Source organism: Rhamphochromis longiceps, linkage group LG6, assembly GCF_057381845.1.
Source record: "Rhamphochromis longiceps isolate RC_006_pf linkage group LG6, R_longiceps_female_GT1.1, whole genome shotgun sequence".
In the NCBI taxonomy this organism is placed as follows: Eukaryota; Metazoa; Chordata; class Actinopteri; order Cichliformes; family Cichlidae; genus Rhamphochromis; species Rhamphochromis longiceps.
The window spans coordinates 10,651,262-10,667,003 of record NC_140562.1 but is presented as its reverse complement, the minus strand read 5'-3'; the positions used below and the strand labels follow the sequence as shown (position 1 = coordinate 10,667,003).

The 15,742-nt window shown below is 40.5% G+C and overlaps 1 protein-coding gene across 7 annotated transcripts in view; it reads right to left on the bottom strand.

Annotated features, from left to right (window-relative positions):
• cacna1ab (calcium channel, voltage-dependent, P/Q type, alpha 1A subunit, b) overlaps window positions 1-15,742 on the bottom strand; it is a 117,047-nt gene that overhangs the window by 69,511 nt on the left and 31,794 nt on the right. For all 7 annotated transcript variants that reach the window (XM_085409210.1, XM_085409209.1, XM_085409211.1 and 4 more), the window contains exons 6-19: window positions 14,031-14,134; window positions 13,794-13,909; window positions 13,613-13,657; window positions 13,244-13,336; window positions 12,845-13,042; window positions 10,375-10,487; window positions 9,534-9,646; window positions 8,935-9,066; window positions 8,767-8,839; window positions 7,426-7,546; window positions 7,126-7,193; window positions 6,278-6,384; window positions 5,071-5,224; window positions 2,627-3,240 (exon numbers count right to left, since the gene is read on the bottom strand). In XM_085409210.1, the coding sequence (XP_085265336.1) occupies window positions 2,627-3,240; window positions 5,071-5,224; window positions 6,278-6,384; window positions 7,126-7,193; window positions 7,426-7,546; window positions 8,767-8,839; window positions 8,935-9,066; window positions 9,534-9,646; window positions 10,375-10,487; window positions 12,845-13,042; window positions 13,244-13,336; window positions 13,613-13,657; window positions 13,794-13,909; window positions 14,031-14,134 (2,051 nt within the window). The remainder of the gene's footprint in view (window positions 1-2,626; window positions 3,241-5,070; window positions 5,225-6,277; window positions 6,385-7,125; window positions 7,194-7,425; window positions 7,547-8,766; window positions 8,840-8,934; window positions 9,067-9,533; window positions 9,647-10,374; window positions 10,488-12,844; window positions 13,043-13,243; window positions 13,337-13,612; window positions 13,658-13,793; window positions 13,910-14,030; window positions 14,135-15,742) is intronic.

Sequence of the window (15,742 nt, the reverse complement as noted above, 5' to 3'; positions counted from 1 at the left end):
TTTTGCACCGTCAAAGGCAACCGCGGGTGACTTTGGTTTTATTCTATAATACTGGACTTGTTTTTCTACAAGGGTTTGAACGTTAAGAGTGTTTAAACAAGAGAGAAAAGTGTGAACATGTTCATGCCTGTCTGAAAAAAGTGTATAAAGTGTGTAGTGAGGGGTTTTACAGCCTTAAAACATCTATAATAATTGTAAAAAATAAAGCTACTTCGGGGATTTCACTTATTGCAGGTTATTTTTAGAACGTAACTACTGTGATAAACGAGGGACCACTGTATACAGGGAGTGCAGAATTATTAGGCAAATGAGTATTTTGTCCACATCATCCTCTTCATGCATGTTGTCTTACTCCAAGCTGTATAGGCTCGAAAGCCTACTACCAATTAAGCATATTAGGTGATGTGCATCTCTGTAATGAGAAGGGGTGTGGTCTAATGACATCAACACCCTATATCAGGTGTGCATAATTATTAGGCAACATCCTTTCCTTTGGCAAAATGGGTCAAAAGAAGGACTTGACAGGCTCAGAAAAGTCAAAAATAGTGAGATATCTTGCAGAGGGATGCAGCAGTCTCAAAATTGCAAAGCTTCTGAAGCGTGATCATCGAACAATCAAGCGTTTCATTCAAACATCAACAGGGTCGCAAGAAGCATGTGGAAAAACCCAAGGCGCAAAATAACTGCCCATGAACTGAGAAAAGTCAAGCGTGCAGCTGCCAAGATGCCACTTGCCACCAGTTTGGCCATATTTCAGAGCTGCAACATCACTGGAGTGCCCAAAAGCACAAGGTGTGCAATACTCAGAGACATGGCCAAGGTAAGAAAGGCTGAAAGACGACCACCACTGAACAAGACACACAAGCTGAAACGTCAAGACTGGGCCAAGAAATATCTCAAGACTGGTTTTTCTAAGGTTTTATGGACTGATGAAATGAGAGTGAGTCTTGATGGGCCAGATGGATGGGCCCGTGGCTGGATTGGTAAAGGGCAGAGAGCTCCAGTCCGACTCAGACGCCAGCAAGGTGGAGGTGGAGTACTGGTTTGGGCTGGTATCATCAAAGATGAGCTTGTGGGGCCTTTTCGGGTTGAGGATGGAGTCAAGCTCAACTCCCAGTCCTACTGCCAGTTTCTGGAAGACACCTTCTTCAAGCAGTGGTACAGGAAGAAGTCTGCATCCTTCAAGAAAAACATGATTTTCATGCAGGACAATGCTCCATCACACGCGTCCAAGTACTCCACAGCGTGGCTGGCAAGAAAGGGTATAAAAGAAGAAAAACTAATGACATGACCTCCTTGTTCACCTGATCTGAACCCCATTGAGAACCTGTGGTCCATCATCAAATGTGAGATTTACAAGGAGGGAAAACAGTACACCTCTCTGAACAGTGTCTGGGAGGCTGTGGTTGCTGCTGCACGCAATGTTGATGGTGAACAGATCAAAACACTGACAGAATCCATGGATGGCAGGCTTTTGAGTGTCCTTGCAAAGAAAGGTGGCTATATTGGTCGCTGATTTGTTTTTGTTTTGTTTTTGAATGTCAGAAATGTATATTTGTGAATGTGGAGATGTTATATTGGTTTCACTGGTAAAAATAAATAATTGAAATGGGTATATATTTGTTTTTTGTTAAGTTGCCTAATAATTATGCACAGTAATAGTCACCTGCACACACAGATATCCCCCTAAAATAGCTAAAACTAAAAACAAACTAAAAATTACTTCCAAAAACATTCAGCTTTGATATTAATGAGTTTTTTGGGTTCATTGAGAACATGGTTGTTGTTCAATAATAAAATTATTCCTCAAAAATACAACTTGCCTAATAATTCTGCACTCCCTGTATACGCTGTGTGATAATTGTGTGATTTTAACTAGAACCTACAAAATTGTACAGTACTCATGTTACTTTACCAAAGTTTTGGTGGCTAATTGTGCTGCTTAATACTTTTTATTGTTTAGATTCGACAATCAGATTTTAAATGGATTTGAAATGTTGTGAATAACACAAATGAACTTCAATCAATGGTGTCCTCACTAGTCTTTAATCATTCTATCTCAGGTCTTTTAACTCTTAACTATCATAAAGTTATGACAGCTGGACTGAGGAGACATTTATGATCGTGGCTCAAGAGTTGGCAGTTTGTCTTGTAATCGTAAGGTTGCCGGTTCGAGCCCCGGCTCCGACAGGCTCGGTCGTTGTGTCCTTGGGCAAGACACTTCACCCACTGCCTACTGGTGGCGCCAGTGTCCGGCAGCCTCGCCTCTGTCAGTGTGCGCCAGGGTGGCTGTGGCTACAATGTAGCTTGCCATCACCAGTGTGTGAATGGGTGGATGACTGGTTGTGTAAAGCGCTTTGGGGTCCTTAGGGACTAGTAAAGCGCTATACAAATACAGGCCATTTACAGACAGCGTTTTAAATAGTATCTTTAATGGCTGTAGGTTGTAGCCATTAGCCATCTAAGACTGTATGTAGGATGGAAGTGACTACTTCAAAGGCACAGTGATAGCAAGTTCATTGAAAACGTTTGCAATAATTTTGGTTGTTAGGTCATTTCTAACCACTGTATTCACCAGTACAACAACCTATACTGACTGACAGGATTAATTCGAGACTTTCCTTACCTTCTGCAATGCCCTTTGCTCTTATCATGGTTGCCATGTCGATGTCGTCTTGCTCTCCGCCCTTCTCCTTCCACGATTTTCCCCCCCTCTCCTTCTTTCCCCCTGGATCGGTGTCGCCTGCCTTCCTCTCCTTCTCTTGCTGCCCTGCGGTGCTGCCTGGCCCTCCTGTTCTCATTATGTCCTTCTCCTGCCTCACTCTGGTGGGGGGAAACACTGCGAGCTTCACAGCCTTCCCTGTTCCGGTGCCGATGGCCTCGATGGCTCCGGTGGCTCCGGTGGCTGTGCCTCTCCTCCCCTGGACGGCCCTCTATGCTCGCCTCCACATTACCCAGAGATGTGCAGCTGAAGCCGTGCTCCATACGGGTCTCTGATAGCTGGCTTGTCTCTCTGCTGTCTGGCCCAAAGGGTTTCTGATGGTGATCGCGGTCGTAGTGATAGCAGTGGGCGGCACGGCGGCAGTGATCTATGTCCTGGCGCCGGTACTCCTGGTCAAGTGGCAGTTCTCCAGGTTGGGTCTTGTTGGTGTTATTATTGCGGTTGTCCTGTGGGTTCACCACCAACGGCCTGTCCAAGTGGGTTTTCATGTCACCACGTCCTTTCCGTGGGTAAGACGCCTGAGTTAGGGTGACAGGGTAGCAGATGACATTACGAGGTTATATGCAAACATCAGCCAAATGTTAGCCCTGGAGTAGCTAGCCATGTATGATCATGTTTTTCTAAGCAGGTCTCAGTACACCACTTATAATACATTTCAATCAAATACATTTACTTGAATTTAATTGAATCCTAGAGACTGACTTAAAATCTTTCTTTATCATTTGCAAACATGAATCTCTTGTCTAGGTGATCATTTATGTTAAGATGTATATTTTTTAAATCTAAATTGTCATTTGGAATTTTTTTTCACGTAGCAAGTAGCAAATTTAAACATTAGTGGTTGTTTTCCATGGTATATTAATAAAAGACAGTAAATCATGTAATAATGAGTAAAAAAAACAATACTGCAAACGGAAAGAAAACAGCTGCTCTAGAATAAAACCACAGCAATGACACTGCCATCCATGCATGCTTGAAACCTTTTAAATTGCTGTTTTAAAGAAGCAAATGCTCATCAAGCCAAGCAAAATACATCAGCTTTTCATGTATTTTGGGTTGCAGTAGCAATTGCTTCTAAGCTGGCAAATCAGATATAGTCCGGAGTATTTTAACCTTCTTTGGTATCATATTTTATATATACATATGTTAACCCAGAAATAAACAAGTAGGATTTACAGCACTCGTGCCGGTCCCATTCCCTCCCCTGGGTCACAGATACACAGTTCAGCAAACAGACCACCATTTTTGGCTCCATGTGAACAAGTTTTTAAACTTTTTTTTTAATTTGTAAAGCCACAAAATGCTAAAACAGAACCAGCTGTGAACATACAGTTTGCTGAGTCATATCCAGCCAACTCCTGATTTGCACTTTGCCCCATTCCAGTTTTGAGTCCACTGCTTTCTCTGCATGCCCCACTTTAATATTGCATTGCTCCCAAGCACGCAGCTTCAAGCCGTCCCATATAGCATTGCAAAAATAACACTCCTTCACAGGCTTAAAGGGATATTACACTCTGGCATCAAAACATGTAGATTACGTTATGACCCAGAATACACAGCAGTTATTAGTTTTATATATGAAATCTAATTATGGAAAAGAAGACAAACACTGAGCCATGACTCCCAAAAAGTTGATCCTGTTCATCTTGACATTTTCAGCTGGACGAAAATGCAACGTCCAGATGAACAGAATCAACTTTTTGGGATTTCCTTACCTGGATGATTGAGCATGCATCAAGACACCAAGCAATGACTGTCACATTGACTGGACATTGGATATTACTGTGAGATAAAGTTTACCGATCTTAAATAGACTTTACATTCAATACCCATCTATGGTCTAAGTCATCATCAGTGGAAACCATAACTCTAACTCTATGCAATCAGAATATGTAATTCTTTTTAAGCTGTTTTCCAAAATCTTGGTAATCAGGGGACAAAAAAGGCACACATGCATAAGGTTTGGAGCAGCTGTTGGGGTTATAACCAATGATGACTTGGACCTAAGAGGGTTAAGATAAACTCAATCTCAGAATTATAGATTAGCTTTAAAATTACTTGCAATTGAGCAGGATCTCCAACTCTTGGAGAACAATGGACACAAACGTTCTGATACAATGTTTTTGACCTTACAATAGATGATTTTCAATGTCATGTTACATATTAATACATGTGTCACAAGTGTCCTCCAAGAGTCATCCATTCAAAAAGAAGTGGTGTTAATATCCCTTTAAGGTGTTTACAGATTGCTTTACACACATTACAACAAATATTTACCATATATATCAGGAGTAGACTGTATACATATGTGTATATGTGTTTTTTTCTTAGGGGGGGAAACACCTCACCTCTTCTCCCTCCACTCCCGCCTTCCAGTCTTCCTGCTCCAGCTCATTGTAGAGCGCCTCGCGGCTCGTCATTAGGTTCTGTCGGCGAATCTCACTTGTTCTCTGCTCCCACACCGACTTATTTCCCTTGGTGTGGTTCTTTTGCTGCTCCTTACTGTTGGGGGAAATTAGGGGATGTTAGGCAGGAGAAAAGGAGTTTTAGTTACAGCGAAGATGGAGGGGAAACACAAGAGGGTGTAGTAAAATAAAAGAAAGGCAGACGTGAGTGATTTCAGGTAAGGCAGGAGGACGAGGTGGAGATAAAGTGAAGATGTTGAAGAATGAATAAGCAAGGAAATTGGTGTCATTGTATTGTTGTCAGAGGTGTTATGGGGAAAGAGATGGTAATGAGTAAGTGAGAAAGAAAAAGGAAAAGAAGGATTAGACACTTGAGGACAAACCCACTGAAATTTAGCCACACATCAGTAGCAGTAATGTAAAAACGGTTCATCCTTAAAGGGAAAATCCAATTATATGTATGACTTTAGGTATGTTCTTATTTATCCATGTAGACTGTTTAGGTAAGAGCTTTGCAGTTTGGCTGATACTGGTTTGAATAAAAGAAATGCATCTTACTTGCCTTATTATTACTGAAAACAACAAATAAAATTAGATTGGAGTTTTTTCAGAAATTAATCAGACCATGTTGTGAGCAGTTTTATGAAAAAATTATCTTCACCTGTGACTGAGGACCATCTCTCCAACACAAATTTACCAGCACCAAATCTTCTCAGCACAGGCTCAGTTAGCCACAGCGACTAAAAAGTCTAGTGGCTTCCAAAGGAGCAGTGAGTTTATTTGAGCAACATTCTCATGTATACCATTGTCAGTGTTTCTGCTGCCAGGAGAAGATTCTACAGGCTGTCCGCCTCTCGCTCTTCTTCCCTTCACAAAGCCCTGAATCTGTTCCTTTCACTCTCAGAACAATCGCTTTATCGTGTTTTAGAGAACAGTGAGAGTGTGATGGTGACTGTGTGTGTGTGTGTTGTGTGCAAATGAATGCCTGCCAATCATAAATGTTACGAAAGACAGTCCTGGAAGAAAAAAAACAAACATTGCACGTGGGATTGTGCCTCTTTGTCACTGCAGCCACATGATGGATTTTATGTGCAGTGTTTTGAATGTACTCACATCTTTGAGGGTTATCTGTGTAAATGTGTCAACTCACGCAGCAATAGACAGGTTGGCAGCTGACAGAGGGCTGACCTCTGCCACCTCCTTTGCCTTCTGTAGTGCTGTCTTCTGATTGGCTGCCTCTTCCTGTTCTTCTTCATCCTGTTAAAGAAGAACAGTAATCTGGTCTAAATTTTGGGTGAGCACAGAGTCCACTAGAGGATGCCAGACCCTGTTTTTGATTGTTTGGTCAGAGACATTCACACCAGTAACCTGCTAGAGGTCATGCTGGCCCTCCTTGCACAAATGAGCAGATACCGGTCCTGCTCATGTGTTAAGGACCTTCTACAGCCCTGTCCAGCTCTCCTGGAATCTCCTTCATGCTTTTGAGACTATGCCGGGAGAAATGTTCTGGCAGTGGCACAAATTGATGTGCCATCCTGGAAGACTATCTGTGCAACCTCTGCAGGATCCAGGTATCGCCTCATGCTACCAGTAGTAACACTGACTGTAGCCAAATGCAAAACTAGTGAAAAAGAAAAAAAAAAACGTCAAAAGATGAGGAGGAAAAAATCTCAGTGTCTGTGAAACCGTTCCTGTTTTGGGGGTTGTCTCACTGCTACCCCTCTAGTGCACCTGTTGTTTTTATTAACACCAAAGCAGCTGAAACTGGTGAAAAATTCCCTCTGCTACTTAACTGACCAAATCAGTTTAACAGAGTATAACTTGATGTTATACTCTGATTAAAAAGTGTTTGTTTAATTTTTATCAGCCGTGTATATTTCTATAAACTGGCCCAAAGCATTCTCACAGTGAAAGCTGTCAGGAAGATCATTATGCTTGCAAGTGCTTTAGCTAACGACAACAGCTTGGTAACACATAGCATAACACGTAGACCTGTACCTTTGTAAGCTCCTGGGCATTGGCCAGATTGTCAACAGCGATGGCCAAGAAGACGTTAAGCAGAGTGTCTGTGGTGGCAGAGGTTAGGGAGAAATGCTGACAGGAAGCTGAGTGTTTTTCATGAAAAGCAAGTGGAGACAAAAAAGATACGACATGTTGTAGATAAGCAAATGACAGAAGAAGCAAAACAAGTTGAATTTTATGTATATGACAAAATATATGCATCTGTATAACTTTTCTTAGAACATATAGATACAGCACATTTGAGTACATGCACAGGTAAGCGTGAAGGCAGGATACAGTTGCCAAAGAGTGTCAGGACAATAAAGAAGATGGAGAAGATCATCCCCTTGTCTTTCACTCCACCCTGGGACTCAATGCCATAGTACATCACCTCATTCCAGTCTTCTCCTGTCAGGATCTGTCGAGAGAGTTTTAGTTTCATTGGTCTGATATAAAAGGAGTGAGTTTGCTGTGAAAGCCTTTAGTCGCTTCACTGCTTGACCACTTATCTGTTAACAATAAGTAATCAAGCAGTAATAATAACCTAACCAATAACATTTGGATCCGAGCTTGTGGTGTAATGTATATGCGCACTGAAAGTGTTGCATTTTTGTGGAATATTCATCCTCAAAAATCACATAATAAAGAGAACACAGCAGCTGGGAGAACTTCATGGTTTGCACATATTTCGCTCGATATTTCCAGAGAAATAATTTCGGAGATCTGATTGACCCAGAGCAGCATCTAGTTGTGTGTCTGAGCTAAAAACTGTATTATTTTACTATATTAGTACTGCGCGTTTTGAGCTACAAGTGCACGTATTGCGAAATGCAATAATCTGATTGGTCAGATCTGTTTATTCAGATCTGAAAAACTGGAAAACTGGAGCTTGGTTAGAAAAAAGAAATGTCGCAAATTCTTTCAGCAAAATTACACAGTTGGTGTGCACGGCTGCCTTTAGAGCACTGGAGTTCAACGAAATACACGACACGCAAAATATTCACAGAGATTTTACGTATTCTGGTGGTTTTTTTGCGTCAACTCACTTGAACACCATTTCTAGTTAAAAGGTTTTGGGAGTTGCTGGACTGCAACGTCTCCAAGCTGCAGCGGCTTTGCTGTGAAATTCCTCCATGCTACGATAACCGTCATGCTTAATCTGCTGTTGATGTGCTTTGTAGTAAACAACAAGTAAGCTGAATTTATCAGCCATACATACATTGTCCAATCAAGCTTTACGAGTAAGGATCGGACCACTGTCCAATCCAAATATCAGATATCCCTAATTAGACATGAAGTTGTGTTACTTTAAATGCCCTCAGCCCTTTAGATACCTCTACACACTCTGATACACACATACCGCTGGTACATTTGAGTGACACAGCTCTGACAAAGTCACTCAAAGAAAATAAAACAAAAACTGCTCCTAACAAAAGACAGCTTTCTAAATCACTGCAAGACAACACAGAAACATTGGACCTGCAGTCAGAACTGAACAAGACTGATGACAGCACAACAATAGGCTTTGTTAATATTCAGTCATGTGAAGTGTAGAAATGAGTCTGGAAAACCGAGTTACTCTCATTTTAATATTTGCTTCGTTCTCTAAGAAACCAGGCACAAAGCTTTCTTCCCCACCTGAAACACTGTCATGATTGCTGCAGCAAAAGTGTCAAAGTTAGTAGGAGGCGTTCCGTCGTCAAAGTTAAATCTAAGGAGAAGAAAGGAAAATGTACAGTAAGAAAATAGATGCTCAAATTTAATACTGGCAGTTGAGCTTCTTCTTAAGTTAGTGGTGATACTGACTGTCCTCCAAACAGCTGCATCCCCAACAAGGCAAATACCACGATGAAGAGGAAGAGGAGGAACAGCAAGCTGACGATGGACTTCATGGAGTTCAGCAGAGAAACCACCAGGTTTCGAAGTGGTGCCCAGTACCTGAGGAAAAGGAGGACGTGTGCAAGGAGAAGGACACATGATGAGGATAAATGAGACAACAAAAAAAGTAAGCAATAGAAGAAAAGAGAGAGGAGGAAGGAAAGAGGGCAGCGATAAAGAAGAGGATCGAAACCATTTACGTAAACTCTGAACAGGTACATGTTTTTAAGCCAAATTCAGCCTTTATTTTGTTAATTTGAAATTTTAACATGAAATTGTGTCTGAGCTGTTTTGCTCCTTTTCATGTATACCCTCCTGTTTTTACCACCTCTGAGCTTCTCCAGTAACCAACAGGTGTCCCAAATAGAATGACGTGCACTAGTAAAAACATCCAACTCTCTTTCATTACATGTACCATAAGCTCAGCCTCTTATCATGTGCTTCATTATCATCATCGTCTCATTTGTGTACTGATGGAAGAGCATGCAAGTCTAAGAGAAGTCAGAGGAAGAGCGAGAGACACTTACTTTGTGACTTTAAAGATGCGGAGCAATCGCAGAGCTCGTAACACGCTGATCCCGAAGGACGTGCCTGGTTTTATGGTGGCCCACACAACCTCGAAGATACTGCCGACTATTACCTGCACGCACACACAATTCAATACAGTCAGAATGCTGAGTTCAATCAGCAGCTATTAGAAGTTTAAGCTTGTATTTATTTATCAAAAAAAAATCTCTGAAGCCCCGAAAACAGAATTTTTCCTCTGCCAAGGCACAAGAACCCTTGTTTATACCATAGACATTATTAGGATGCTGCTTAGTTATCCAAGAAGCCGAGGTAAATGCATATTTTTCTTTATTATTATTTTACTTTGAATTGTCGGGTCCTTTCCAGGGGACCACCGGCTTTGTCAGTAAACATTACTTATATAAAGAAGAAGTCATAAGAAGAAGATTAGTCTAGTATTAGACTGAAGCTAAAAAGGAGTCATAGGTTATAACTTTAAAAGAAATTTGACCAGGCACATTTTGCACTTTTAGTTTTTGAATGATCACAAAACAGAGAAAACACCCATGTTTACTAATACCTATCACTAAACATTTAATCCTGAGATGGCTTAATTTAAAACAAAAAACTGGAATTTAAATGGAAATGTCTCTGTGTTGGAGTTAGAGTCTTTGCTTCTGATCACATTTGCTGAGGAATTAATAAACTGATAAGAAAAAACCCCAATAAAAACAAAACTTACTACAGAAGCAGACCACCACACTAATAAATTCAGTGAGAGATTAAATGCAGTGTTGGATTTTATAATCAGTACTTTTTTTTTTTTGCACTTAGTTTCAGTGTGTGAGTTTGTGCACTCACCACACAGTCGAAGCAGTTGAATGAGGAATGGAAGTAGGGCTGGATGCCCAGACCGTACATCTTGATCAGCATCTCAGACATGAACAAACCGAGGAAGACAAACTCTGCATAGACTGGAGAGAGAACAAAGGAGAAAAGAATGATTTGGGGCACGAATGAAGCAAAGAGAAGGGATTTTGTTAGAAACAGAAGGCGAGGAATGTGAGTTAGAACAAGAGGGCGACGTAAGGATGTGGAGAAAGGAAGGTGAAAACGAAAGAAAGTGAGGCCACGGAGAGAAAAACCAAATGAGATAAAAAGACAAAAATCAAAATCAGGTAAAAAGAAGGTAGTAGTGAAAACCAGATGGGAGCATGACAGAGTGAGAGAAAGACTCAGTTGAGTGAATGATAATAGAGGTGCGAGCCACTAGCAAGTGTTGTATGAGATTGTGGTGATGAAGGGACTTCATCAGCAACGACAACTTTGTATGCTAATGCAGCTGAACACCAGCCAGGGACAACAAGCTGACTCCATCACGGCCTGTGTGTACACATGTATAAGTAAGTATTTATGTGTGTGGTCACATCAGCAGCAGCAAGCCAGCAACTAAAACTAAAGAGTTACACAACGTGTGTCAAGTGGAACTCAGCAAACAAAACTCTTCCGAGCATGATAGTGCAGATCAAGGATACGTGTAACTACAGAATGGGGATAACGCTTGAGAAATAGAGAACACACTCTGTTTCTGCTGTTTGGTGTAGTTAAATTTGTAAAGGCTTGTTTGCATGTGTAGGAGGAAACGGCAGATCTGAAGTGTAAAAAAGATGACTCAGGTTGGGACGAGGTGAGAGTGGGCAGCGGTGGAGATTAAACTGGAAACAGTGAAGCACATCACACGTAGTGTCAGATGTTTGCCTTAGTGTTGCATTTTGCATCCTGTACTCTTATTTGCATGTAGTCCACCAACGGTCCCTGCACATGGTGTACTGTTAATGCACATCAGTGCCAAACAGACATTCCTGTGACCCAAATAAAACATGCAGCATTAGTATATAAAGTAGTGTATAAATACTGAAGTAATCACTAGTTTTAATTTCTCCTGTTTTTAATCGTAATAATTCTTAATCATTAGCATTTAACATGCTGCTCACACAATAACACGTGATAAAGAGCTGGGGTAGTATTTTCTTTTTAAGTTACATGACTCACAGCATAAAGGCAAGAGTACATTCTATATTGAGTAAATGTTTTGAGCCACCTTTTGTTTGTATTTTACTAGGGAAATGGGAAATATGTGCAGTAATTTATTGAAGCATATGCAAACATAAACCTGGGTATATAAACCAAAAACAGACGAGCTTGAAAGTCAACACCCGACCTCCTCTGAACATACTGATCGTGATTTCAGCTAAAGAGTTTGATTCATCACTCTGTGAGAACTGTTGGCCCTGATATTCAATCCAGTTCTTGTGTAATTAGGTTTACCTAATTATTATTATTCAGTTCCAATGTACAGCGTTTTGCGGCAGCTGTGGTTGTTTTAAAGTGCTTTATAAATAAAGACGACAACGATGATGATACCTGAGCCTTCTCTTCCCGTTTCTCTTCCTTAAGAATGGCGTCTTGATGGACAGCCTTCCACTGAGACCATTTCTGATTATGCTTCCTCAAACAATGGATGGATCAACTTAAGGGCATTTCTTAGGTCCTGTGTCAAGTCTTTGCTGGACTTTTGCCACAACTTTCAGATACTATTCATTTACCATAGATGAGTTTTTTTTTTTTACTTCAAGCACTTCTACTTTCACCCGATTTCCTCAAATTTTTCAAGGACACTGCACACCATGCCGAGATACCCCAAGTTGTAAAATAATAGCTCATTGGGAATCACCTTGTTGGTACAAAAATACTATTTTATGTACAAAAATACTACTTTATGCCAGTTAAACTTTGTTATCTTTGACATTTTTTCATATATTAAAGAAATGGGAACAAATTATGTATTTTTGTGACAGGCTGCTAGTAAAAACGTGCTTTCAGATACAATTTAAAATTAGCTCTTTGCTAAGGCATGTGTTATTTGAAACACATACCTTATGTTTATTTGACTTAGGTGCTCAACAAACAGAAAAACATGAAAATGGTCACTTAAAAAACACTAGACTGAAAACAAAGAGAAAAAGCAGCCAATGTCCAAAGAAAAACATTGAATTATTTCTCAAGAGCACTTTAAAAATAATCAGAAAATCTGGCTCTAGCAAAATATAAAGGCAAACTGAACTAGTGGGGGAAATTCCTGTGTTAATTTATTAAAATGCTAGCAGTAATTAGCAGCGACCTGTGTGTGTGTGATGTGTCTATAGAATCCATGAATGTACCTTTGTACAGAGGGCATCTAGTATCAAAACTTAAAAATTGGGGTCCACAAACAAGTGTTTGTCATCACAGTGCATCCATCTTTTCTGTACAGTCTCTGGCTTTTACTCACAGAGAAAGTCAGTGAGCATCTCAGGCTGGTCGTAGTGCACCACGGCCACACAGATGGTGTTGAGGCCCACCAGAAAGAGCACTATCCAGTAGAAAGCCTGCGTCTTCACTATCTTACGGATGAAGAATCGCAGCCGTCGCTCTTTCTTGCTGTAATTGGAGCCCTCCTTACCGCTCTTTATGCTGGAGCGTGCAAAACCTAAGAAGAAGAAGAAGGAGAAAACGGGGACGAAGGGGATATAAGGGAGACATAAGAGTCTATATTTAAGATTTAACAGATTTATATCTCCAGTTCAGTTTCCTCTATCTTTACAATGATGACGATAGTGTAGAATTCAAAACACGACTCTGTTCTTGGTCCTTATTCGTCCTTTGCGTGTCATCCCTGTGTTTGTCTTACCTACTGCATCTCCAATGTTGTCCTCTCCTTCCTCAGGGTTCAGCAGCTCTGTCTTGTTGTTTTTGGTTTTGATGGTTGGCCTACGCCTCGAACCTAGAGAGAGAGAAACGAATTGTCTCGTCTTCAGTCTGTCTCTCAGATGTCACTCTCTCACCCTTCCCACAGAATCTGTCACTTGCTGCTGTACCGCGCTAAATCCCACATTTATTTGCACATTTAAATGAGCAGCTCTAAAAACCGCTAAAGCATTTAAGATAAAAAAAAAATTGTACTAGACTTTTATTTGCTGTACCTTTATTTATACTCTATGGGCAGTGCCTTTCTCACTGTCATACAAAAACATTAACACAGCAAATGAAGTTTAGTTACCATCAAAGTTCCCTGTAGTATCTTCCTCAGCCAGAATCACCTCCTCTGTAGAATTCAATGAAATGAGATTTTGGAGCATTATATCAGGATTTGGTTGTGTGTGTGTGTGTTTTTTTTAATTCTCTAGTAGGAGCTTGAGCAGCATGTGTCAGCACTGGTGTGAATGCGAGTGCGCACTGACCTGCTTTACAGATCCACTCAAGGTATCCGTTGAGCTCCCTCTCAATCTGCTGCTGTCTCCTCAGCTTGAGGAACTCGCTCCTGTTCTCCACTCGCTCCCTCTCTTTGGCAAATTCACTGTGGGAACATTTGTCATTTATTTTTTTTACTATTCATGGAACGAAAGTGCAAAACATAAATTATTGTGGGAAAAAAACAAAGCTCAATTGTTTTTGTAAGACAAATGGCAGGCTTTTACCCTGAGAGTACACCCAGCACCAGGTTGAGCATGAAGAAGGAGCCGATGATGATGAGGGGGACGTAGTACATCCAATTAAAGTAACTGCCACTTACATCGTTACTCTGCAAGAAACACACGGCCACACATCGGTCATGCACTGTTGGTTTAACTTTCCTTTGCTTTTCTTCTGCAGAGAATGTCAACTACGTTTGTTCTAATAAGCCTTTCAACACTTTAGTCACTCTAGCACACAACTGTCAGATTTGATTCCTTTGTTCATTTTTGTGGAATGCTTCGGAGAGATGAGATCAAGGTTAACATGTACCAGAATGATGAGAGAAAGTGCACCACATCATCTGTCAAACATGGTGGCGTGGGCATTTATGTAATGCCAATGCCAGTGTGACTGTTCATACAAGTAGCACATTGAATTTTGAAATATTTGAGGCTAAACTCTTTGCTTAAACTCAGTCAGATGCTGCAAAACACAGAGATGGATAATGACCACTTCTAAACCAACCCTAAAGCTTCTCAAGGCAAAGAAAGGGGTATTCTTCAGTAGTTAAATCACTGATCTGACCCCAATCTGATCTAATAGATTAGATGTATCTCATAGATAGAACCTAACACAGCAGTCATTCCAAAAGTCAAGAGTGCTGTGGCCCATTTAAAACATCCCAATCTTAAATCTTCACTCTAATCAAACTACAAGATGAAGTGATGCACTTCCTTAAAATTTTTATTCAAGAAACCTAAACAACACAGGTTGCTGTCTATAAATTGCTAATGCAACCCAGTCTTATGCAAAGTGTTATTACCAAAACTTTGATGCAAGAACAGTAAATGCAGGTCAAAGTAATATCTCAAACTAACCCCCTCCTATTACCAGCTATAATTCACTTTTCATATAAATGAATAAATTCATACAGAAAAATTGTACCTGAACTACCTTCAATGCTCAACACCGCAGTTTGGGCATCACTGCAACAATGTATGCTTTTCAGTTACTAAAATCAAAACTGAAGGCAGCGAGAGCCACAAACAAGCAGCAATTGAAAGTAAAGTGGAAACGATTGTCCTCTGAGTATTATAAACTATACTAATATTTTAAAAATGTTTGCTTGTCCCATTACCTTTGAACCTCTGAAAACAGAGGACTGTATAGAAAATGTCTTTATACCTAAAGAGTACATTTTACTTTCATTCTTTTTTCTAAAATGAAAGCCAACACTTTACTCACATGCTGATTGTTTAATTTAAAATCCACTGTGGGTGGTGTACGGAGGCAAAACTAAGAAACATTTAGAAAGTATGTCCAAAGGTTTTTGGGTCTCCCTGTAATCCTCAGACACTGTGTGACTTACTTCTTTCACTCAACTCACAATAACATGAACCCGGCTGCTGGAGGATATTGTATTTCTTTTTGATAAACTATGAGCTAATAAGCTATGATTATAATCCACTGTTGGAGGGCTGCATCTATGCACTGGATTTTGTACTGCTGCTACAATGCTCAGTCCATCCTCTATTAAATTTTCATTGGTTTCCTCCCAACTGCTCGTGTGAGAGTGGAAGTCAGCCTTCATCCATCAGAAAAGATGTTAAATATAGAGCAAGACGGACCAGAATAGTGAGCGGAGGAGAAGAAAAAGAGAGCAGCTCCAAAAGCAGGAAAAGGACAGATGATGGATAAAGGAAGTCAAAGAGATAATGACAGAGTATACGGGATA